This window comes from Phalangium opilio, unplaced genomic scaffold (genome assembly GCF_054372755.1).
Source record: "Phalangium opilio isolate 3A_F unplaced genomic scaffold, DU_Popi_V2 ptg000329l_1, whole genome shotgun sequence".
NCBI classification, from domain to species: Eukaryota; Metazoa; Arthropoda; class Arachnida; order Opiliones; family Phalangiidae; genus Phalangium; species Phalangium opilio.
In genome coordinates, this window is record NW_028324226.1 from 3,360,071 (window position 1) to 3,387,200 (window position 27,130).

Sequence of the window (27,130 nt, forward strand, 5' to 3'; positions counted from 1 at the left end):
GTGGGATCCAATTTTCGGAAGAACGTGTTTACAAGACCGTAAATAAATAAAGAAACGAAACGGAGAAACAGGGCTAGATCGGTGCGTATAGTGAATTCGAGATGAGATCTTCCTCCTCAACCAGCGAAACCACGAAAAGCGTCGAAAAGAAAAATATCTACCAACCAACAACCGTATTCCGAAGACGGAATACGTTGGAAATGTAAAGAAAATTCTATCCACAATTCTACCAGCACCTTGTACATGGAAATTTCAACTGGGCCCTAAAGCGGTAAGCCTTCTTTTTATAGGCCTATATATATATGTATTTTTATGTTTTATTCCTTCTCGCGCCTACTTTAATATTATTTCTTCTCAACCTCATATTTTTGCTCTTGTGTTTTTCTGATTCTCGACGCATTTTTTTTACCCTTGGTAATCATATTGTTCGGATAAACTCGAACGTTATGGCTATAGGTTTCATCATAAATTAATAATCTACCATTAAGTTTATATGTCCGAATGGGATCTATATAGGACTAGTCTATCCCTTTGCTGCCTATAATCCGTCTCACCCAAAAGTCGTATTAAATTTTACGAGACACCACCGTCAAGTGTGTACACCTAGTATGACACGCGAGAGGTGATTGCCGACAAGGTTTTCGTTCCTTAATTTTCTCCCTCAAAAGATCTGTACAAGAGCATGATCGCTTAAAAACAAGGGTGGTATAAACCCTGTTCATCTTTTGCCCTGTTTTTTACGAACCATAGAAATATCAGTAGCGTAAGGGGTGTAAAAGTACCGCATGATTCTTGTAAAAAACATAGGTTGGAGATAGCGGGAGAAAAGGTCCACTTTAAAAATAGATAAATTCAAAATTCCACCCCAAGACAGTCAGGCCACCCCCCTCCCTATATGCTTCTCTTAGCCACGAGTGTTAGGCGCTAACTTGAAGGTAGTGGGCAGGAAACGGACACTTAAAGAGCGTTATTCGCTTATGGTGTTGTATAGTTGAGAGTTGAGAACGCGGAATAAATGGGAGGGACAGACTCTAGCTGACGGGCAAAAGAAAAACGGCCAAGGCCTAAAAATAAGCGCTTCTTTAAATTATATTTGACGTTCCTAGGTGCTGCTGTGGGGGGAAAAGGATTTTTAGCTCTCTTCCTTTTCACTCTATTTTAGGGAAAACATACTTTTCGGTTCGGAGGTATTTTACAAAAATCTTGCCTAAAGATCTTAAAGTAACTGTAAACATTTTTTTGTAAATCAAAAGTTCATTACTAGAAGTAATTTACTTTAGCGATTTTAGGTTGTATGAGAAATGTGGTAAATTCGCAAACGTTGCTTCTGATGTCTGCACCGATTTCGATCATTCTTTTCTCACAAATTATACATTTATTATTTACGTTGCAATTCGATCTGTTGCCTAAGATATTTTAGGTCAAAAGTCATCACAGGGTTCGTAAGGAACCTGGATAAGTCAGGGATTTATAAAATGCGGTAAACCGTCAGGGATAAGTCAAGTTTTTCCCTAAAACGTTAGGGTTAGGTGAGGGATTTCTTTTCGTGCATCAAACCATGCTTTGAGCAATGCTAAATGAGGGCCAGGTGTAATTATGAAGTGGGCTCTGGTAAATACCTTAAAATGGTCAGGAATATTGGAAAAATTTGGTGAGAGATAAGCTAAAAAAGTCAGGTTTTTTCTATATGAAAATTTCGTCCACCAAATCCATTTATTTTACCATATTTACAAAACGCAGTTCAAGTCTGAGTCAATTAACATCTTAGGCTGAACCTCAACCTCGTATGGTTTGTATCATAAGCTGTTTTAAATTCGACAGTCATATACTAAAAGTAGTCGACTACGGTCATTTTCATGTTTATTTTTTGCTATCTTTAAAGTTAAGAAACTTTAAAAATTATAAATGCTTTCGTTTTTTATGGACTCTCACTGAAGAGATCGAGCTAATCGAAACAAATTTGCCTTACAAAAACCACTGGCAGCTGAAAAAGTTTTAACCCTTGGCTCGAATATGTAACTTTTCTTGAAGTATATAACGGGTTCAATCCAGGTAATCCCTATGGCGATTTCTTGAAAAATTACTAGGGATAAGTACTAGAACTCTGGGATCGTGAAACGAGGGTATAGTTAAAGACAATCCAGGCCATCCATTGGTTGGCTGTCCTTTTATTTTTAGTTTACGAGCTGCTTCTGTCACATCAGACAGGTAGAGTTCATAGTATACATGTATAGAAATGATGCGGCCATCATTACATTTTATGGACTGGTGTGAAAAAAACAACAACCAAGGATGATGATAACTACGTACCCAGGAGTAATTTGCACTGTTTTCAACAAATAACTTAAATGGTAGAAACAATTTAAGTTATAATACTGAAAATTGTATTGTATGTCTCGTCTTTTAAAATTTCGACACATGCATGGTTCAGGTTTTTAAACAGTGCCCAAAATGCAAAGACAATACCAAATTTCCAGAAAGAAAAAATCTTTAAACCAAGAACACATATAAGACCCGAAAAGTATGCCATGTAGTAGTCATCTTTGGTTTAGAAAAACTCATATTTTATGTTTGAATTTAGTAATGGTATGAGGGAACCGGAAATTATTGTTGTAAACATTTTAGATCACAGCCTATTTCTCTCATTTTAGTCATTTAATATTCTCGGATCTTATATGGGTTCTTGCAGTTTGAACCAGGAATACATAACGGCTAATTGGAATCATTGTGTAGCCATTTTCTCAACGTATCTAGGACTGCGGATTTTGTGGGAAGGACTACACTAATCATTATGTATGACTAGTTTTTCCTCGTGAATAATCCACCTCGCTCCGAGTTGCACCTTGTTCACGCACCTGAACTCTCGTCCCTACCAACCAATGAAATCACACATTCGAATCATGACGCGTGACGGATAGTACTCAAGTCCGGCCTACAAAACCCGCGTAGAAATCAACATGGAATATATTGAAACGCAATGATTCCTAGCATCAGAAGGGGATAATAGAAGAGGGATGACACTCTGTATCCTTTTAATACGTTAGTTATGTAACATGATTCTTCCCAAGCTCATGCACATTTTTGTTTGCTCTCCTGCTCATCAAGCTAAGTTCAGATGGGCATCGCACCTTGGGGTGAATTCTATAACTGATTGAGGACAGCAATCAACCCACAAACCTTGATTGTCTTGACGTGGGACAAAAATCCATGCACAAGCGCATGCGCCTTGGCAAATAGTTAAGCGCTAATAGAGAAATTAATGATAAGGGAACTATTTATCTCGTATTCCATTTGCTATAATAAATGTAAGATGATGTTGGGAAGAATCATGTTAAAATTACCCTGCTTTTAAGAGAAATATTATATACTTCTGCTATTAGCTTTATGTATGAACCCATAACTCAGGCCTGGATAGGTAGCTACGTTATCCTTTGAAAGCCCTACGCTTTTATACCTTGGAAACTCCAGGATCATTTTGTCGTCCCTTTTACTTCATCCTCCTTCGTATGATCTAAACAATCCTTATAGCTGACTCGCGTCGAAGACATAAGTTGATCTACGATGAGTACGTGACGTAGCATAACTACTCTTTTGTCTCTCTCGCTCTCTTTTTTTATGCCTGCAACTATCTTACGAAGCTGGGTTGTATACGTACCGTACCAGAAGTGAGATGAGACTAGAAGTGAAGGGCTCTAGCATTGTTAGTAGATCCTGGCACTAGTGAACAAATTTGAGGATTTTGTGCCGCTTCCCACGCGCCTACACTACTGAGAAAAAAATTGGTCGAGTTCCAAAAACATTTCCTACCCCCTTCCCCTCAACCTAAAGCGGCCGAACACGGACGCGGGTGCTTGAATCTAGTTCGGCCGTCTACCACCGCGAGCGTCTCACGTTTTGGAGGGGAAATTCTGAATCCGCCACCAGAGGGCCAACCGTTCTTGTGTTATCAAGAATATTCACTTTCGCCGAGTGAAGAATTTGGTTAGCTCAGTACTTCTGGTCTCATCTCACTTCTGACCGTACGCATACCGTTTTTACTGAGATCCTAAACTTCGGCTGGCCTTCCTCTTCCGCCAAAGAAAAGGAAAGGAAACCTTAAGGGGGTAGACAAACAAGAGTATATATGGATACTAAAAGAAGCTCCGAAGTGAGTCATTTATCCTCTCGGTGTGTTGCTAACCCTAACGAGATTAAACGGGTACGCCACGAGAGGGTCCCTCCCTCCACTGTACTGACAAGTAGCCTTGGCTCCCGGAGTTAAGATACGGAAGGAGCTCAGCCTCTAAATGGTACGTGGACACGGTTTTAAGAGCGTCATTGCCGCCCGCCTGCAAGTCATACATTCAGATATGGGAACTGAGGAGTTGGAATTGAAGAAAACGTCTTTGTTATAAGAAGCTAACTGTGGTTAGTTTTTGATACATAAAAAGGGATTTTGAAAAGTATAGCGATGAAGTCCGATTTCAGTTTCAAGTTTTATGGATGACCCCTTATTAAAATCAAGAAACTGCAATATAATGCTAATTTATTTAAGGGTTCATCCCAAAGACTATCAAATCATAACTCGAAAACAGTTACCCGGACAACAAAATGTCATAGAACCTTTTCGACTCAAAATCCCCCAAGAACACTGACCTTAATTTATGTCAGACTTATCAGGAACATACTGTATAAAGCCTTAATGAGTTAAACTTTTTAGGTAACATAACATATCCCTTTAAAAGGGAGAGACTCTATGAAGTTACGAGTAACTAACTACCTTCTATGGATTTTTATAACCTAACATATGTTTTTAAAACCCTTTAAAAGGTTTCTAGCATATAGAATATATAAACTCTTGCGGTCATACACACTTTAGCGCTTACACTATTCATTTGGGTGCGTATTTTTTCCTAACAGTTTTCTCGCGAATTGACAAAAAATTTCCCATGAATATTAAACTGTACTTTAATCAAGAGTAAGCTAGTTAATTAACACTATACGAGAAAAATATCACCATAAATTTGTAAGATCTGTTCCATAAGTATGACACTACGTAATGCTAGGGACTTACTTAAAGAGCTAAGCGAGAGTTGATTATACTCGGTTCTGCAATCCATCTTCCCATTTAGTCTGTACTAAGCGTTTGACAGCGCCAGCTCACCAGGCGTACGTCGCTTAACCTCGAATCTATGACCTACGTCACTTCACGACAACCTCTCAGTAACCAGTGACAAACTTATGGAACACATCTTATGAACTTAGATTAGCACGTAATACTATTCTAAAAGATATTAATATTCATCGTAATATTAAACACGTTCCTTATATACCTTTACTTCCTGGGTACATGCCCAAAGTCGTGGTTTCTATTCCATGTCTTCGGAAGTGAAACAAATTTCCGACTTTTTTTTTCTCTTTTTTTACCACATGATAGCCTTTCTTGACCCTTCCACTTTTTCACTTTTACTAGAGTTAGTTTTACAATGGGAGTGTTCTACACTGAGAAGGTTTCTTACGCTTATTTCCCTTACTTTGACTTTATCGAATACCTTAACTGACATCTTAATTGCGTGGTCGTAAAGCGTTTCTGGAAAGGAAGTTTAGTACCCGGGAAGCTATAGGCCTTTTTTGGCGGGAATAAGAACGCGTCAAATTGGTTCTTTTGCGCCTATATACTTAGATGGGTTTGGTTATACTGGTGGTTAATAGGGGGGATACCGCGAAAAAATATACAGGGTGCTTCTGATAAGTCTGCCATAAGTTAAACGATGTGTTCTTTGGGTCAATATGAGTGGAAAGACAGTGTCAAGGATCATGGGGCCTACAACATTTACTTACGGAGATAAGTGCTTCAGAACATAATTGATTAACTGCTGAGACAATTAAATTGTCACACACGTGGAGTAAGATATATCAGCCAATTCAATAGTCTTCAATCTAAGAACGTTGTTGAACCTTATCTAAGTGTACTATTAAATGGGTGGAAGTTTGAAGCGTACGCTAGTAAAGTGGGGATACATTTAATTTTAGAAGTAGGAATGGAGAACAGAGTAATGTGGGCACGCATCAAGTCCCGGACCCCCTTCCTCGGGACGGAGGGTATGGAAGAAGAGGCGGGTCATAGCGACAGAGGTAAAAAGGAACTAGGTATTTTTCGCCGTCCCCGTCAGCAACGTCATCAAAACGTAGTTTAAGTGAGCCAATAAGATAATTTAAACTTTTCGTTACGTGTTGGAGGGAGGGGCTTTATACTGGGCTATGAGTCGGAGTGAAGTAAATACTAACCGTTCTCCATTCCTACTTCTAAAATTAAATCTATCCATGAGTAATGTAAAGCTAACTAATCCGCATGTGACATTACTATTTCCTTAATTGTTTTGTGGGCCAATCAAGGTTTGGGAGCCCATATCTCCCTAATTAAATGTTGTAGACCCCATCTTTATTTGACACTTTCCATTCAGTTTAGCCCTAAGAACATGTCACCCTTTAATTTATGGCAGACTTATCAGAAACACCCTGTATTTAATTGGATACCAACTAGATTATTCCGAAGTCCTTATTTGCGTCTTTAGATGACTCGCTATGTAAATTAAACTCGAATAAATGGAGGCAAAAATTCTTTCAGTTGGAAATAATTACTGAGAGTAGTAATTTTTTTCGTTTGGGCTAAAGTTGGAATGCAATGGAATTCAGTAGCTTTCGTGTTTTTTTGCGCCAGTATAGACGAATGAGAAGGATCTAGTTGGAAATTTTACGGCTTCAGTTGATTGCCACTAAACGAGGTTCCTTGGTTATTACCCCCGAATCGTCCCTCTTTAGAAAATGATCATTATTTTTTGCCCGTCTCTGGGAATATAGTAGCGAATTTTTTTGTGAGACGTTTTTAATCATCTCGAAGTATAAGCAAAGTTCTCGTGTTACATACCCCGCAATTTTTCATTTCCATTAAAGAAATATTCAACTTTATGCCGAGTAGTTTTGAAATGTGGAACTCTCTCATAGATTTATCCTTCTTTCTAGACTGAATTATAACTTGTTCCATTGTTTACCGTGTTAAGGGTATATAATAAGTAATTTAATGGAACTTTTTCATCCATTTCTTCCTATAATTTTTCTTCAATTTCTTACTATACTTTTCATCAATTTCCACATATATTTTACACCAATTTCCTTCTATATTTTCCACCCATTTCCACCTATATTTTACACCAATTTCCTTCTATATTTTACACCCATTTCCACCTATATTTTACACCAATTTCCTTCTATATTTTACACCAATTTCCACCAATATTTTACACCAATTTCCACCAATATTTTACACCAATTTCCACCAATATTTTACACCAATTTTCACCCATATTTTACACCAATTTCCACCCATATTTTACACCAATTTCCACCTATATTTTACACCAATTTCCACCTACATTTTACACCAATTTCCACCTACATTTTACACCAATTTCCACCTCTATTTTACATCAATTTCCACCTCTATTTTACACCAATTACCACCTCTATTTTACACCAATTTCCACCTCTATTTTACACCAATTTCCACCTCTATTTTACACCAATTTCCACCTCTATTTTACACCAATTTCCACCTCTATTTTACACCAATTTCCACCTCTATTTCCAATATTCACTTTTCACCCTGACGTTGACTTATATATTATTCCCCGTACGACAGCTTTTCTAAAACAGTTTGAATTGAATTTCCAAATCATTTTCCATCAAAATACTGAATAATCAAAGTCTGATGACTCTGTTAGTGGATATAATTTATAAATACCGCAACTTAACATACTAGAGCACTTAGCTATAGCATATCTTGTAATGCAAATGCATTAAAGTTTGGTTGACTTAGCCTAGGGTTTATCTTATCACTTTGGAGGCGGCTTTAGGTGAACCAATCTAATTCGAGGCTCGCTATTCATTGATCTCTCTGTCCGTTAAAATCGAAACTTCCCTCATCGGGAATTCGGCAAACCAAAGACAATACTTTATACTGTATATTTCCGTCGTATATTCACCGATGAATTAAGCCTTTGCGTGTCACATAATGGTTTCCTTTTCATCTACCCCTCCCCATTTCTTGTCAGAAGTAAATTAATGAAGTTATTGAACAAGATTCAATTTTAAGTTACTAATACAGGGTGTTCCAGAAAGGCTGTTAGCCCCGGAGTACATTTGGTATTAGGGACGATTTTAGTAGAAAACTTTCTAAGGACTACCCTGAACAAGTTATGGTTAGAGGGTTTTACGGATGACCCCTTAAGTTTAAGCAGAGGTATATAATTCTTCTCTTCGAGAGAAGTGTACCACAAAGCCCCGGGGTAATTGTAATATGATTCTTCCCAACATCATAACATTTGGAGAAGGGTTACACATACGCGATAAATAGTTTCCTCATCATTACTCTATTAGCGCTTAACTATTTGCCAAGACGCATGCGCTTGTGGATTATAGTCCCACGTCAAGACAATCAAGGTTTGTGTATTGATCGCTGAGGATTTATAAATCCTCAGTACCAAAAAGCTAAAGAATTGACGCTAGCACGGTGCGATGCCCATCTGAACTTGGTCTGATGAGCAGGAAAGCAATCAAAAAGGGTGCATGAGCCTGGGAAGAGTCATGTTACGTAACTAAAGTATTAAGAGTAATTCAGAGTGTCATCCTTCTATTATCCCCTTCTGGGTTAAGTAAGAAGCAGAAAGGCAATGGCAATTTAATTAAGGGGTCGTCTGTAAAACACTTTATTTTCATAACTTGTTTAGGCTGCGGGACTAAATGAGACTGTCCAACCCCTCAGCTTCTGAGTCAAGATGTTTCAGTTTCATAACTTTGACTTAATTTACTTCCGTGGCTTATTCTAAAAATCAAAGCCCTGGTACCGCTCTTTTCTCTAAAAATAATGTCAGAAAAGCCTTATAAAAATGCAAATATCGGAACTTAGATCCTAATAAAGGCATGTATGCCTACACTTCAAGGGGAAGTACGCGGTTAGAGTCGGAAGAGAGGCTGAAATTGGAGTTCAGGGGATTAGAATGGCAAAAGGGAAGTCTGTTAACAAAGTTAATAACTAGTTTTCCTTCCCTTCCCAAGTTGTTCCCCTACATTTTGCGTGAACGGTTAGTTCGGAATCTACTAAGGTTGGTTGGTTGCATGTCCGAAAGGGTGGTCGCCCGCGTCTAATAAGAGAGGCATGGGTTGGTTGGAGGGGGCTTCCGACGTGTATGTATGTGTTCCATTATAACCATGGCGATGCGGGTTAAAGGAAGGGTGGATTAGAAAATTCATTTTGGTTTTATATTAGATTCATTATAAGGTCATTAATATTAATGCCCTTGAAAGGAAAATATTCCTCGCTTCTTCCATTAAAAATTACAGTAGCTTTTAGGCTAGAATTATATTAAATTGTGGCTTAGCTGATATTGAGTTACCTTTTAAGTAGGCCAATGAATTAGTGACTTGTGGTTTTGAAGTTAAACAAAATTTTTGAAATTTTAGGAAAGTTCATAAGTTATGTTCCATAAGATTGTCACTGGTTACAAACTGGAGCTTATCATGAAGTGACGTAGGTCATAGATTCGAGGTAAAGCGACGCCTGGTGAGGCGCTGTCAAAGGCTTAGTACAGACTAAATAGGAATATGGACTACAAAACCGAGTGTAGTGAATTCTCGGTGCCGTTCGAACTACCTATCAGTAAGTCTATAGCATTACGAAGTATAGGTAGTGTCACACTTATGGAACATATCTTATAATCTTATGATATGTCTTCGAGTCACAGATATGCTTCGGAGTCAAACGTCTATTCGTGAACTCTGTTGAACCGTTCATAGAGAATTCTTAGACGACTGAAGTTAGTTATATGACCCTACTTTTAGGCTCAGGATGGGACAAGCTGACCCTATACTATAGTATAGCCATTAGGCAGAACGTGCTTTAAGTTGAAGTACACTCGAGTTCGCATTATCTTAATTTTGTTTCTGTTCGAATTGAAATGAGGGTAATATATACCTCCACTCCTTAAGTAAAATTACGTTCTGCATTGGATAGGAGAGTTAAATAAACACAGCCTAGAAGGCGAGATTATAAACATTTAGAGTACCGTAGGATATTGATCGAAGTAATGTTCACCAATTAAGCGTAACGGCTAGTATTCCTTCTCCCCTGGCTGGCTTCCTTCTAGCTCAACTTCTACCCGTCCCAAAGTTACCCACAGTCCGTTCAAGTTAGTAGTAGTAGTACCTTACAGGCTCGTCACGGGGCGCTGCTCCAGTTGTATTGGGTTTCGCGCCTAAACGTCTTTTCGAGCTGCGTGTTCTAGTCTGGACCAAAAGTGTATAATGTTTTCCTCTCCTCTCTTTCGAAGGGAACTAGGGAAAGTGGTGGTATATATGGTCGGTCGCGGCTGGTCCTTACTCTTGTGTGGCTATACTAAAAGTCCAAGACTTCAAGCTTCGGAAATCGAGCACAACCGGCGCGTGCTGGTGTGTGTATACCTTAGCTAGTACGGTTGCTATGACGACACTTTGGACTTAAACCAACTCTCTCTCTCTCTCTCTTTCGCGCGCGCCACCCCGTCCCAATCTCCCGCGCGTTCTCCGCGACCCCCAACACGTGGTGGTGGTGTGTCGTGTCTCTGTGTGTGTGTGTTCGTTCTGGCTTCATTCGAGCTCTCGGAGTTTGCACTAGCCAGTCATGGAATTAAAACTATCGACGCGTTCTCTTGGTATGGTCAGTGCAACGGGGTAATTTTTCGGACGCGGGAACTTCCCACTACAGGAACGGAGAGAGAAAACATTTTTCTATACAGGACCTCTCCCTGAGGTACGTTTTATCAAATCTTATGGAAAAATAAAGGAGTAAAAGACAAGGGGGAACCAACCAAAGTCCATATGCGAAGGATTAAAATATATTGTTAGAAAGTGGTAAATTTAGAAGTTCTTTTAGTTCCTTAGTCAAGTTTCCTTTGCAAAGTGATGGTCAATCTTTGAGTTTCGCGAAAAGTAAGAAGTGATGTTATTCAGGATTGGTGTGATTGTTAACTTTATATTTAAACTAATGTTTGCAACCCTGAACACTCATGCACTGTAGTTTGAACACGAGTTTCTTAAAGAGCGCCTCTATGTTAGGCAGGAAGAAACTATAATTGCAATATTGTGGAAAGGCAACAATAAACAAACGCATTAACCATAATATTTTGGGGTAAAAACCCATCATCGAATTAGTAATATTTTGGAAAATTTGACAATTTATCCTTCATGTTTAAAATAACAAAAGGCGCGCTTTTTCCGCTCATGTTTGAACATATGTACCTGGAGAACAGCTTGAAAAGCCGTTCATTTCTTCTATCCAACTTATAATGCACCTTTAATGGATAAAGTTTAAAAGTTTAAAATCGTGTTCATTGGAGAAAGTTATGTTTGTCATGCGCGGAAAACCTTATAGTTAAACATTGGAAGTCCAACCAAAAGCATTTATAATTAGGTGGCGTGTGTTCTTTAAGTAAAAGGGGTAAATTTAACCCCCTTTCACTCCGAAACTTACCCCGAAAAGAGCAATTTTCATGGCCCCCTAGTCTTTTCTCTTTCAATTATTTACGCTTTGCCGCCCCAATACTGGTGGGAAAAGTCTCTACCTTCCCCCCAAACCCCAACCTCGTATTCATTTCAAGCCAAGCTCGTGGAATAGAATCAAAGGATTTGAAAGCTAATTTGTAAATTTAATTACAGGAAACATTTTCGTTCTAATCTACAATCGGATGTACATACTCGCTATAGAAGGACTCGGTATCCAAAAGGCTTTTCGAAAGAGTTAGAAAATTTTGTTGCAGTTTCCCTCCCGAACTTTTCTACGAAGTTTTCATCATCAGATAATGGAGAAGAAGTATTCATTATATCACGCTAGTCTGGATTTCAATGCGGGCGTTTTTCCTTCGGAGTTATTATGGGATTTAATTTAATGGTAAGTCTGTTACTTTTATTGAAATTTTATTTTTTGAATTTTTTGGATTTCAATTTAAACTGGTCAACAGTTGAAGTATTTTGAACCATTTTATCATATTAAGGCCCTTTCAGACGATACAATTTTTGACTCAACTAGATGGGTCAAAAAGTTTAGTCAGTAAAAATTGGTCGGTAATCATTTTTTAATTTGGTCGTTCAACTTGTCCAACTTCTGTTACTCAACTCAAGTTGACTCATCTAAATGAGTCAAAACGTTGTACCGTCTGAAAAGGCCTTTTTCACTTAGGAAAATATAAATTTAAATATTACCCTAAGTTTATAAGGTATGTTCCATAAGTATGGCACTTCCTATGTTTCGTAATGCTAGAGACTTACAGCTCGAGCTAGTTCGAGAACGACAGGCGAGAATTGACTACACTCGGTTAATTTACAGTCCATCTTCCTATTTTTTGACAACGCCTCACTTCATGACAAGCTCTCAGTAAAAAGTGACAAACTTATTGAACATATCTTATGAACTTTTTATATTATTATCTTTACGGGATTGTTTTGAATACGAAATCCCCGCAGTGTAGCTTGTTGACTAATTCAATATTTTAGGCGCCTTAAAATTATTGGTTATTGATATAGAGTTTTAATCAAAATTTTCTTTATTATTTGCCTATGTTTTAGTTTTATACTTTGAAGGAACGGTTATTTGAATACAGTTTAATGGATTTGGGATATTTATATATTTGGGAATTTATGCGTTTAAAAGGTGCGGGAATGAATAACGGATATCATTTACTAGTAGCAAAGGTATCCGTCGGGTCATTTTAATTATTTTTCGGGCCGCCATTTTTAAAGATGGCGGTAAATCGAAAAGTGGGAATATTTTACAAGCTTAGTCAGTGCACGTGTAAGTAGAAGTTCTTGTTGCTATAACCAGGTAGCGCCTAAGCTAAAGGGGTATTCAGGGCGTGTTTTACGTTCATGCCAGTGAAATATCCTCTCATCATGTTAGCGCTATAGAGTACATGCTACTCCAGAATAAATCTTTCCTTCTCTAAGGTCAAACTATTCAAATCAAAACTTGAACGCGATGTCAGCGGTTTAAGAAAAGTGTTTTAATCTTATAATACGATTTGAGGACGACGTTGGGGTTTAGTTTTAAGTATGTACGTCAGCTTTGAATAACGAGTGTTAATCAAAAATAAAAATTTTGTCAAGAAACGATGTAGGCATAGAATAGAAGGATTTTTGTAAAATTGTTGAAGTAGCCTAAAGCCCTTTAGTTTTTATAACTTGGAAGATAAGCTCCTTAGAAAAGGGATTTTAAAACCGAAAAATGACAACCTTTTTCTGTGTGTACAGGGTGTTTCTGAAAGGTCTGTAAGGAATTATGAGTATGTGTTCTATAGACGATTTTGAGTTGAAATGTAACTTCTATGACATTTTACCCTAAGGGCCACTCTTTTCAAGTTATATTTGGAGTATTTTACGGATTACAGTTTAATTTGAATTAAGAAGCTGAAAGACAATGGTAATTTAATTTAACGGATAATCCGTGGGGTGTTCAATAAGCAATTTTGAGTCGAAAATGTTCAATGACATTTTGCCAAGTTATATTTGGAGTATATTACGGATGACCCCTTAATTAAGAAACTGAAAGACAATGATTTCTATTTTAATTAGGGGATCACCCCTAAAACACTCTAAACATAACTTGTAAACGGCGGATCTTATTACAAAATGTCATAGAAATTACATTTTCGACTCGAAATCGCCCAAAGAACACAGCCCTTAATTTCTGACAATATTATCAGAAACACCCTGTATATTTTTTTGGGTATTCCAACCGCTTCGAATCACGCATTCTTCTTCCTGAAGAGCAAAAACGTTTCATAGGCCAAAAACAAACGTGTCTAGAGAAAATTTAAACTTCTACACAATTTTGGTTTCATCACGTACAGGGTTATGTTAGGGTTAAAGTGTTTAGAAGTTCGTACTCTTGAAGTAAACGCTCCTAATTCAGATCAACTATAGTTCGAGTCCCTAATCCTTCATGCAGGGTTATCCCAAAAGGGTTTTACGATTAAAGGTCATTGGCTTCTATGGTCGATTTTGAGTCCAGAATGTAACTTCTATGACCTTTTACTCTAAAAGCCACCGTGTACAAGATATGATTAATAGTTTTACGGTTGACCCCTTAAAATTAAGTAACAATATGAAAGATAATTCTAGTTTAATTAAGGGGTCATCGGTAAAACACTCCAATGTTCATAACTTGTTTAGGGACTAACCCTTACGGGAAAATGTCATAAGAAGTTACATTTTCGACTCAAAATCGACCATGGAAAACACTGTACTTTGGTTTTACCATACTTTTTGAAGCACCCTGTATAGTTTCTAAGTGATCAAATGTGAATTTATAGTCCGTAATTTTATAACATCAATATTAAACCGATCGGACCATGGGACAAACGATGATCTTCCTCATAAAGCTTAGCATAGCGGGTGGGTAAAAAAAGGAGAGGGGGTCAAACAGGCCCTTTAAAGACTGAATAAGTAGAATATCTAAACTCTAAAGTTAAACAGCCGTTGCTTCTACAAAGTGTTTGTAACACAAAGAAAAAAGTTAAAATGTCAGATTGGATGTTTCACAAGCAAGAAATGTTGTAAGCTCACGCAAAACCAACCCTTTTAGGAATGTATATTTACATAAATGATCGATGTTTAGAAGTTTGTTTTTTGTTCTCGAAAGCACTTTCAAAAAATATAGGTATATAGCGTGAACACGGCTCTTTAACATTTACAATTATGTGAAGAGACTCATGTTGCCATTGTGGAACAATTTCTTTAAATCATCAGGCGTGTCATACCAGAAGTGAGATGAGACTAGAAGTGAAGGGCTCTAGCACTGATAGTAGATCCTGGCACTAGTGAACAAATTTGAGGATTTTATGCCGCTTCCCACGCGCCTACACTACTGAGAAAAAAAATTGGTCGAGTTTCAAAAACATTTCCTACCCCCTTCCCCTCAACTTAAAGCGGCCGCACACGGACGCAGCTCCTTGAATCTATTTCGGCCGTCTACCACCGCGAGCGTCTCACGTTTTGGAGGGAAAATTCAGAAACCTCTACTAGAGGGCCAACCGTTCTTGTGTTATCAAGAATATTCACTTTCGCCGAGTGAAGAATTTGGTTAGCTCAGTACTTCTGGTCTCATCTCACTTCTGGTCATACTCATATTCTAAAATTGTTAGTTTAATAAAACAGATGGTGCATTTTTATTCTAGAAAAGATGGTGTTGAAATTTGGATTTAGGACAATTTAGAAGTACTAGCAATTCTTGGAAACCCAAACCGAAGGTAAAACTGTTATAATATAACTAGTTAAAGCGTGTATAGTGAGTCCTAAATTCGAAAATTTTGACAATGTTCACTCTTTTTAAATAATCGTTGAATTCCGTATTTATATTCATCGTTAATATGAAAAGATTCATGTCAACACTATTAACTAAAAGCAAATGCCGTCTCCTCTGGTACCCCTAAAATTCAGGCTGATCTTCTACACACAAATTTTACCTTGCCAAAGGCAGAAGCCAATCAGAACTCGTCCATGAGGGCGGAGCTAAAACTAGCCTTTGTTATGCTTAGAGGGTCAGTCAACCCCATCTCTCGACCAAGGGAACATCTAGAAGCGTTTGTTTATTCTAAACCACAGCCGAGCCTCGCTTTAAGCGTTTACCCTACCTTTAAACCTTTTAAAAGCAAAGGTTTCGAATTTCTCAGCCCATCCAATTATTCTTTTATTTGAACAGAAAATTCCAGGCTTCCACCCACGTGTTTAGGCGCGTAAATGGGTCAGCCTGATTTGAAACTGTACCACCAAAACTATTTCCCACCAAAAATCAGCTTCCGGGTATCGCTTTGAGATGACCGGAGATTTGAAGAGCTAGACTATACATTCCTTTCCGGTGTACCGGACTCGTCCTTCCATCTAGGTCTCGTTTTACATTCATTAACGATCAAACATTAATTAGGGATCCAAACCTCATTTCGAAGTTGATGGGGGTGGGAGTTAGGGAGCTCCCCGAGTGGTAATTAAAACAATTTAAAAGACGATTCTTTGATTCTCCAAGGGCCGTAATCCCAAGTTTAACCAAAAATTTGCTTACCCATCTTATAAATGCTTTTACTATAGTCGGATGGATAGTTTACGGTTTCGTCAGAAGTTGATTAAAACGAAGGATTCATTTGTGTTAAAATGCGCAACATCTTACATAATTTTTCAAAGTGAACATTAGTGTTTTTCTCAGTATCAAATTAACCATGAATATTCAAAAAAGAAGATAAGATATAACGTCAAGTCTGTCTCTAAAACAGATGACTTAGTTGGGTTAAGGACATTATTGAAACCCATTGGTAGCTGAAACAAGTGGTACTAGACTGCTACACTCTTTAATTAAAATAGAAATCATTGTCATTCAGTTTATTAATTAAATCAGGGATAGATTTAATTTTAGAAGTAGGAATGGAGAACAGCAGAGTAATATGGGCGCGCGTCAAAGTCCCGGACCCCCTTCCACGGGACGGAGGGGTATGAAAGAAGAGGCGGGTCATAGCGACAGTGGTAAAAAGGAATTACATATTTTTCGCCGTCCCCGTCAGCAACGTCATCAAAACGTAGTTTAAGTGAGCCAATAAGATAATTTAAACTTTTCGTTACGTGTTGGAGGGAGGTGCTCTATATTGGGCTATGAGTCGGACTGAAGTAAATACTAACCGTTCTCCATTCCTACTTCTAAAATTAAATCCATCCCTGATTAAATTTAAAGTGTCATCGGTAAAATACTCCAGTCTTAACTCGAAAACAGTGACCCGGACGTCACAATGTCATAGAAATTACATTTTCGACTCGAAATGGCCCAAAGAACACCCCTTAATTTATAGCAGACCTATCAGAAACACCCTGTATAGAGAAAATTTGTTTTAGTTTAGTTTGTTTCTGTTTGCGTTCCTCCCCTCTTTCGCTGATCTCGTTAGCTCGTTAATTATTCCTAAATATCGCTTCTCTCTGTTCGACAGATTCGACCGTATAGTCTTCCCTCTTTCACACTTCTCGCTTTCCGTTAGGCCTAATTACAAGTCGAATTATTCTCTTGTTATGCAGGAAGTTTATCACACTTTAACCAAGGCCCAATGCGCCCCAAAACTCATTCTCCCGCCCTCGTTAATTTGTTGTCTCTTTTATACATAATGATGTGTTTGAGCAAAATTGATCTAGTCTCCTACACAGATCTGTTTACCACGACGCGTACGTGAAGGGGGAGCTGCGAAAAAGTTCACGGGTGCCATAACTATTTTGTTCCATACAATCTACAGGATATAGCGACCCTTTTTGGATGTTTTCACGTTCCTTACTTCGATTTTAAGGGTTCGAACTGATCCCCGTGACCCCTTCCAGCGTAGGCATGTACAAGAAAAAGATATAAAACCATGTCTACTTGTAGCAGGCAAAATTCCATACAGTCTACAGTATTTTAGGCACCATTTTGGACGTTTGCATGTTTTAAAAGTAGACTTTAAGGGTTCAATGTGACCCCCGTCCTGAGTAGGCATGTATAAGAAAGGGAAAGAAAACCAGACTTATAGCAAACCAAATTATGAAATCGGATCTTTCCATTTTCATTTTGTATCCAATATCCAGCAGCACAATCTGTGTCCTAGCTCTGACGTGCATGCATGCTTCCTCGCAGCTTTGGCTATACACGTCGCTTTTATCGGTCGAAAATAAGTTTTCCCCATCGGTCCTATAATTCGTTCTCGAATATTAGGCTTAAGAACATGCCTCGTGCCTCGCGCCAACTCCACCTCCTCCTTGGAAAAGAAACTTTTCGTGCGAAAGAGAAATTAAGCCTGCATTAGATTTATTATTTTTTTTTTTTTTGCCTTGTGCGCTTTTCTTTCATTTCTCCGATGGTGAGCTCCTCCTCTGGAGAAAAATTGCAGCCCACGCCACGGAAAAATAGGCAATCATTATATTTTATAGTTTGTTAGCACCTTAGTATGACCAGGGTAAAATAATTAAATAAGAAACTCGACCTCTCACTTGGGGTCCGAACACGTATAAAATCGCGTAGCTACAGAATATAGGTTCCAAATACAAGCTCCAGTAGCAGTGACTTAGCTAGAACTGGCGACGGGGCCGGTATGCCCTAGGCGACGCTTTTATGTAGCTTTACGCCTTCCTTTTGCACCGATTGGACTGGTTGGAGATTACAACAATCAGGGGTAGGTATACAGTAGTAAGCGAAACCATTGCGTTCTATCCATTCCATTCCATTTCTTATTTAGACGTAAGATATTTGGGTTTGTAAAGGATTTGGGTTAAACCTTCCACAGTATGACAACGATACTTCTCCTTCTCCAACGATGCTCAATGTACTTGGGTGTTAGGTCTACCGCAATCACGGCTCTTTTGAGTATGTATTGAGAAAGGAGACTCGACAGCAGGGACAACCCCGGGCGCTAAAAGCTCTAGCTACGCCCGATGCCGGAGAGTTTGTGGTCTCGGTTTATGGAGAGAAGACCGATCATTCGGTGCCAAACTCACTCTTGATATAGACCTTTTCAGCGTAAATAAGGGGGTAGGCAACTCTCAGTATAAGGGACATACAAGGGGGTTGATACATTGCCGTCTCTGCGCACTCTCATGATACAAAAAGTCTACAGCGCAGGCGCCGAAAAACGAGATGGAAGGCAAAGTTTTACCACCCCCCGTGTCTTTCCCTTTTAGTTACATCGAAATGGTCTATTCTCCGTAATCTTTTACCGGTCTATCATTACTACACTCCAAGTTTATCAACTCATGATTCCATTCAAAGGCGTAGCCCAGTTGACAAGACTTCCACAATATTATTTCTTTTTATTGTAGCAATTTCAAGAAATTCACAAGTTGACTTGCTCTGTAAATGTGATTCGAAATGGAAGGGTTTTTAAGCCTATTTTGTGTTCGTATACTCGGTAGATCCCTTCTTCTTTTTTTCGAAGATCGTTTCAGTGGCTTCACGCCCAATGAGCGTGACTTCTTAATGACGTGTACCTTCCTTAATTGAATGAGGCCAACGTGTACAGGTCTTAAAAGGTCTGGCGAATGAAAAAGGAGAGAGAGAAAATGGCAGTGATTTTAATTAATGAACGAAGCGGAGAAATTGACATTTTAACCGCCTCCTTGTTTTCGTTTATACTGTATTCCAAGATATGCTTTTTTCCTTTCTTTTTATCTCTTGGGAGTTTTCGATTACGCGAAATTAGGCTTAGCAAGCTTGAATTAAATATTTAAATTTCTTAGTTCTTGTTTCCCTTTCACTCTCTCTCTTTCTCTTTCTCTCTTTCTCTCTCTCTCTTTCTCTTTCTCTCTTTCTCTCTCTCTTTCTCTTTCACTCTCTCTTTCTCTCTTTCTCTTTCTCTCTCTCTTTCACTCTCTCTTTCTCTCTCTCTCTCTCTCTCTCTCTCTCTCTCTCTCTCTCTCTCTCTCTCTCCTTTTATGTAAATATATTAATTAGAAACAAATTACCTTTAAAATACGCTGAAATATGTTAATGGAGAAATAGCATAAATATTTTATAAATACAATTAACATTTTAGGCATTTTATTTAAATATTATTGATTTCCACAAAATATATTTTTTCTTTCCGAAGCCTGCTTCCCAGGGGCAAACGTCTAATGTATTCTCTGCGAGCCCCTGTAAATCATTTCACTGCCATGCACTGGGACATTTATTAACTAGAAACATATTTTCTGGATATTACTCTAAAATATTTTAATCAAAAAATAATAATAATTATTTTATATATTCAATTAAAGTTTTAGGCATTTTATTTAAGCATTAATTGTTTTCACAAAGTAAATATTTTTTCTTTTGGAAGCTCACTTTCCAGGGGCAGAAGTCTAATGCATTCTCTACGGGCCCCTGTTAATCATTTCCCTGCAATGCATAGAAGTACTAAATTATAAAAATTTCCAAATTTAATAATTTTTTTTTCTGTTTCCAAGTCGATATATGACAAAAGAAATTGCGTAACTTGGTCCTTAATGCAACTAGGTCGGAATTGAACTGGAAACTTATAAGTCGAGCGCGTTATCCAAATTGTTTACTCAGCGACTCTGAAATATTTAATTTTCAACTGACTTGTGTATTGTATTTATACAGGGTGTTTCTGATGAGTCTACCATAAATTAAAGGATGTGTTATAAGGATCTAACCATAGATATATTAAAAGGGTAGATACACAATTCAATGGGAGGTCGACGCGGAAGGGTCAACGAGCAGACAGCCGCTATTTTCTGGGGGTAGCCGTATAAAACGCCATCTATCGGGGACAAATTAGCGGCCAATATTGGAACTATCATAAGGATGAGTGGCACTCTATGTTAACTCACTATAGGGCATAATAAGTCAAACCCTCGGAGATGCCATTACTCCATTTCCAAATCTACTTCTACATTATGGCCATGACCAAGGCTTAGCTCGCCTTAAATGTTTTTATTACTAATAAATGTATAAAAAAAGACTCTTACCTTCAGAAAACGGTGGTATTTCCTCGAAAGTAAGTAGAAATAAAAGTTCCAAGTGTTTTTTAAAAGATTTTACAGGTGTAAAATTTATAAAATACGTTTTTCCGCTCTTAGCTCGTATAAAATGGAGTAATGGCATCTCCGAGGGTTTGACTCATTATGCCCTATAGGGAGTTAACATAGAGTGCCACTCATCCTTATGATAGTTCCAAATTTGGCCGCTAATTTGTCCCCGATAGATGGCGTTTAATACGGCTACCCCCAGAAAATAGCGGCTGTCTGCTCGTTGCCCCTTCCGCGTTTTTTCGTTAAGCCTAAGCCAGCGAAGTGGATCTAGACCCTTTATAGTTTTACTATATCTATGGATCTAACTGAGTGAAAAGTGTCACTGAACATGGGACCTACAACATTTAATAACGGAGATATGGTCTCCCGATTATTAATTGGCCCCTAAAACAAGAAAATGGCAGACTCACCAGAAACACCCTGTATATTTGCTTACTATGACTAGAAACACCCTGCATATTTGCTTACTATGACTAGAAACTTACTATAAATTAGCTGATATATTTAAATTGTAGACCAAGAACCCATAAATTACCTGGGAACGTATGAATAGCTATTTCACGTTTTTATGAGCTCGTATTCCTTACAAGCTTGCCAATATGGTGCCCGATTCATGAGAAAACCTAATGGGAATAACCGGTAGAAAATAACCCCATTCTATCTTCAATCGTTCTCGTGTTTTAAATGGGTTCTTTTGTAAACTGAAATGCGTCGTTTTTTAATCAATTAGGCCTAGATTTACATATTTACTAAGAATCACCTGAGCAAATAAATATACAATTTAGTTACTAGTAGACAATGATGCTCTAAAGTGGGACAATACGCAACAAAATAAATTTGTATAACAGAATTTAGCAGCTATTTAAACCACTTTTCGTATTTAATTCTTTAACCGCTCTTTGAATATTTTAATGGAAATAATTCTCTTATTTGCTTTCCGGTCTGATCTGCATGGTTGAAGAATAGATCTACTCCTGAGCAAACAACTTTGTTATTAATAGAAATAATAGGAATATTATTTAAATAGACATACGTACATTGTGTTTCTGATAAGTCTGCCACAAATTAAGTGGGATGTTCTTTGGATGAACGATTTTGTGTCGAAAATGTAATTTCTATGGCATTGTTTTCGAGTTATGATTTGAGTGTTTTAGGAATGACCCCTTAATTAAATTAGCGTTGTCTTAAATTTAAGGGGTCATCCGTTAAATACTCCATCCAATCTTAAATCGAAAACAGTGACCCGGGCTGTAAAATGTCATGGAACATTTTCGACTCAAAATCGCCCATATATAGAATTTATATATAAATAATTCGGTATAAATCAATAATACTAAATAAATTATTAGCTATACCCTGTTTTTGTGAAATATGGTACCATATACTATTTTTCCGCTCTTTCTCACGTTCTTCTTTAGACAAAAAATGTTCCATACGGACACTTCACTATATTTAAGACCGCGGATGTTCATTGAAGTAAAGAATTTCTGCGCGATAATTGTCGATTTTCTTACAATTTATCCGTATAAGCAATAAGCATTTTTCGATATATTATAAACAATTATCTAATCATTATCTTAATTTGCGTGGATTATTTGTGACCTGTGACAAATTCTGTGACAAGAGTTCTATTAAGAAAACATAGAACTGCTAGAAGCGACACAGGGAATTATTTTTTTCTCGTGATCATATTTATTGATATTTAAATGAATATCCATAGCACCTTGCGCAAGATTACTTAATTTATTTTAAAAACAACGATTTTTTCAAGTGCACAAGAAAATAATTTTTATTTAAAGCTCAAAAACTTTAAATAAAATAATTTTCTTGTGTACTTGAAAAAAATCGTTGTTTTTAAAATCAGTTAAGATATTGATGTGGGAGGAGCTTGTAATTTCCGTTACGAATTTTCATACTTACACAGTGGAGACTGGAGATCCCGGAAGATAAGGATTCCATATATCGCTTCTATTTTTTGTTGGTTATACCAAAACTACGTTTTTCAATTGATGTTATATAACGGTACATCTACAAAGATAATTTGCGAGTGAAACCAAGGTGAAACTGAGGTAGAATTTTGGTATTTATGAAACTTCTTTGTACAATGTTATTTGTTTAGGACTTAGCGCCATTGTTTCTGAGGGCTTTCGCGTGACCAGGGCCGAGAAAAGTTGGCAAGTGAAAAGATATAATAAAAATTGGAATAACGATCGATATCAATGAGGGTGGATTAGTTAGGAAAGCAAAGCACGACCCTGGCTCCGGACGGTAAAGCAAGCCACGCAGCCCTATTTAAATATAGCTAGCCCCCTAAAGTTCGTCAGCGCGCAACGCTTTTTTATATAAACACATTGAGCAAGTTTATAATACCCGGGAAAAATAAGCTTTCTTCACCGCTGGTCGAATGATTGCTACCAGAAGGTAATCGAATTGACGTAAAAATGTTCAGATTTCATTGTCGATTTTATACATGGGCATAAAGTACTCAAAGTCATTGTGTTTGTATCAATTCCATGTGAAGTATCTTTAATTCGTGTCAATTCCCCGTGAAGTATCTTTAATTCGTGTCAATTCCACGTGAAGTATCTTTAATTCGTGTCAATTCCACGTGAAGTATCTTTAATTCGTGTCAATTCCACGTGAAGTATCTTTAATTCGTGTCAATTCCACGTGAAGTATCTTTAATTCGTGTCAATTCCACGTGAAGTATCTTTAATTCGTGTCAGTTCCACGTGAAGTATCTGTAATTCGTGTCAATTCCACGTGAAGTATCTTTAACTCGTCCCAATCCACGTGAAGTATCTTTAACTCGTCCCAATCCACGTGAAGTATCTTTAACTCGTCCCAATTCCACGTGAAGTATCTTTAATTTATGTCAATTCCACGTGAAGTATCTTTAACTCGTCCCAATTCCACGTGAAGTATCTTTAATTTATGTCAATTCCACGTGAAGTATCTTTAATTTATGTCAATTCCACGTGAAGTATCTTTAATTTATGTCAATTCCACGTGAAGTATCTTTAATTTATGTCAATTCCACGTGAAGTATCTTTAATTTATGTCAATTCCACGTGAAGTATCTTTAATTTATGTCAATTCCACGTGAAGTATCTTTAATTTATGTCAATTCCACGTGAAGTATCTTTAATTTATGTCAATTCCACGTGAAGTATCTTTAATTTATGTCAATTCCACGTGAAGTATCTTTAATTTATGTCAATTCCACGTGAAGTATCTTTAATTTATGTCAATTCCACGTGAAGTATCTTTAATTTATGTCAATTCCACGTGAAGTATCTTTAATTTATGTCAATTCCACGTGAAGTATCTTTAATTTATGTCAATTCCACGTGAAGTATCTTTAATTTATGTCAATTCCACGTGAAGTATCTTTAATTTATGTCAATTCCACGTGAAGTATCTTTAATTTATGTCAATTCCACGTGAAGTATCTTTAATTTATGTCAATTCCACGTGAAGTATCTTTAATTTATGTCAATTCCACGTGAAGTATCTTTAATTTATGTCAATTCCACGTGAAGTATCTTTAATTTATGTCAATTCCACGTGAAGTATCTTTAATTTATGTCAATTCCACGTGAAGTATCTTTAATTCGTCGCAATTCCACGTGAAGTATCTTTATCTCGTCTCAATTCCAATTGAAATATTTTGAATTTGTGAAATCGCCTGACTTGCCAGAGTTGCAGTGACGTGAGAGAAATCATTTAAAGACAGGTGACGAAAAGGCTGGAAAATATTTGTTCCTTCAACTTATCAGCTTCTGTTACTACGTAGCGAGTTATAAGCTCATTTACCAGCAGAAACTACCTTAGTTTAGCTTAAAACAGCTCGATAAATCCTTAAAAAAAAAGGCGCGGACTATATTGGGCAGCATTATTTCATTAAGATCACGTGCGCCCTGAAGTACTTATTCGAATTTTTATACGCTAGCCTGATATGACTTAGGTAAAACGGGCTCAATTTCTAATTTCCATTTAATGTTTAGTAACTTTGTATTAGAGCCATTTTAAGAACCGAGTTCTAAGGCGACTCTACCTTGAAATTGGGTAAGCACTGGCTATAGTTTGGTTACGCAAAATTCTATTGGAAAATTGAAACGGGATTCCGAAAATGCTTTCGGTATTAAAATTTAATCAAATTTGACTTTCAGTTACAATCTGTTCGCGAACCATCAGGTAATATTACGATAAGTGATATTATGGTTTAGCTATAATCTGGTGGGTTTTCGTAGCTACCCTAATGATTTCAGGATGTAGAATGTCCATCTAAAACGGTAGTTTAGTTTGATTCTTGTTTTAGATGAAAATTTTAAATCCTCGGTTTATTTGAAGGATCTTAAAACTCCTAAATTATTCAAGACTACCTCAAGTACAACCTTCACTCTATTAAAAGTACAGCAGCGAATACGTCTTTTTAATGAAAGAGTTTCTGGTTCAAAATTAATAAGGGAATTTATTATTGAAGTATTTTCCAGGTTGATTTATTGGTTTTTTTCCTTTAATATGAAACCATTTAATTAAGTAGAAGCTTGGCAAAATCAAGGGTTTATTTTTTAAGGTCATTGTTAACTATCGTAATATTTCAATCAATATTTTTTATATTGAATTATTGAATTATAAGCTAAGGTAGGGAGAGGACAACTTTATGGGCGATATTATGCACATGGCGTTATTAGTAACTTTGCTATTTTAGTGGAATAAATTAATTAATCATCATATTGCTCCATTATTTTGTTATTTATTAGACCTATTTTTTTTTCTTTCACAGATATCCGAACAACAACTGCGACTGGATAGAATCGGGACCCGATAGGTCGTCCGGGCTAGAAAAAATGCTATATTATGAATCTGTGCTCTTTATCTTGTTGGACCAAACGTAGAAAGCTTCTCCTAGTGCTCGCTGGTTTACTGAACGTGGCCTTTTTCCTGATTTACGATTATCGGCACAGCGATCGTTACAAAACTTTGCGGAAGCCGTCCATTCGAATACCCTCCGCAACTTTCTTACCCTCTACTAGCGCCGAACTTTACCGTGAGAAAAACGACGACGTTCAAAGTCAAGGTGTTAGCAGCAGCGTCAGGCCAAGAGCTGGAGGAGTCTTCAAAGGAAAGTTATCGCCTTACTACGAAACACTATCTGTCGCGGTCCCCAACTATGTTCCGAAATCTTTATCCGGAGGTGTCAGTATGTCCCGCGAACTGGTTGGAGGGAGCAGGTACGGCGGGGCCGGTGGCGCCACCATCTTTTTTAACCTGGCACCTAAAACGACCAATAAAAGTAGCCAGAGTGAAATTACGTCGGCCGAAACCGCCAAATTAGCCAATGAGACTATGGCGACCTTATTGAACCAACGACGAAGACCGAGACCTAATATGGACATGAATGTGTTCTTGAAAAGTTCTGGTTGGCTAGATCGACAGGTGATGAACTCTAACGTTTACGTTTACTCTAATGTTTTAGACTCGCGTGACGTGTGTCCCGATTCGGGCTACAACATGAGCCTCTTAGTGACCGTCTTGACTTCCGTCCAAAATGTGGCCCAACGTATGGCCATTAGAGACACTTGGGGTAAGGCTCTGAAGAAGGGTGGAGCGAAAATTCTTTTCTTTCTTGGTTCTTCATCGTCAAGTTCTATCCAGACCATGGTTAAAAGAGAATGGCATGACCACGGAGATATGGTACAAGAAGACTTTGTGGATTCTTATTACAACTTGTCAACTAAGACAATTTCGATGTTAAAATGGGTTTCGACCAACTGTCCCAAAGTCAAGTACGTTTTGAAAACGGATGACGATATTTACGTCAATGCTGGCGCTCTTTTTCAACGTCTCGAAACCTTCAACGACACGGTGGCCATTTACGGACAATTGGCCCACCGTTGGAGACCCATTCGATACAAGAGGAGCAAATGGTACGTCCCGTTCCGTAATTATCCTTGGGCACACTATCCTGATTTCGTAGCCGGTCCAGCGTATCTGGTGGTCGGAAGCGCCGTGCCTAAACTCTTTCGGGTTGCCAATCGAATGAAGCCTTTTTTCTTGGAAGACGTTTTTCTCACTGGTTTGGTGGCTATCGTTGCTGGAATACCTCGAATCGATCAAACCGGAATGAAAAATAGCCGTGACACTTTTAACCCTTGTAGTTTCAACAAGACTATCACCAGTCATTCGCACCCGTCTTGGGACTTGAGAAGAAGACACAGAGCTATCGCTTCCAAGAAGTTTATCTGCAGAATAAATAGATTGGAAGCGGCGAAAGAAGGTAGATGATAATATCTTCGTACTCTTATTGAGGAGAAGAGATAATGAAGCTGGATCAAATGTTGGTTTTTGTTCACCTGTATAATTGTTTAATGGCGGAAAAAAATAGTTTCAATATAATGTATTCAAAATGTTATTTTAGTCACTGATATATCACCTAGTCATGTAAAATATTTAATGTTTTATTTTTGTTCTTTGGAACGAGAAAAATGCATCGCTTGTTTTATAAAGCTCAAAAATAAACATGATTTTCTTAATT

General features: G+C 37.6%; 1 protein-coding gene across 2 annotated transcripts; it reads left to right on the forward strand.

The window, feature by feature from the left end:
- The first annotated feature begins 223 nt into the window (after positions 1 to 223).
- LOC149610337 (beta-1,3-galactosyltransferase 1-like) lies at positions 224 to 27,128 on the forward strand. 2 transcript variants are annotated; one of them, XM_089859264.1, is made up of 3 exons: positions 224 to 271; positions 11,728 to 11,959; positions 25,379 to 27,128. In XM_089859264.1, exon 3 carries the CDS (start codon positions 25,453 to 25,455, stop codon positions 26,878 to 26,880), a length of 1,428 nt encoding a protein of 475 aa, XP_089715390.1. In that variant the 5' UTR covers positions 224 to 271; positions 11,728 to 11,959; positions 25,379 to 25,452; the 3' UTR covers positions 26,881 to 27,128. The 2 variants fall into 2 exon arrangements, with proteins under 2 accessions (XP_089715390.1, XP_089715389.1); XM_089859263.1 differs by lacking the exon at positions 224 to 271 and adding an exon at positions 7,616 to 10,822.
- Positions 27,129 to 27,130: the final 2 nt, after the last annotated feature.

What these genes read in the sequence shown, in the direction of transcription:
- LOC149610337 (XM_089859264.1), top strand. Translation starts at nt 25,453, where the DNA reads ATGAATCTGTGCTCTTTATCTTGTTGGACCAAACGTAGAAAGCTTCTC.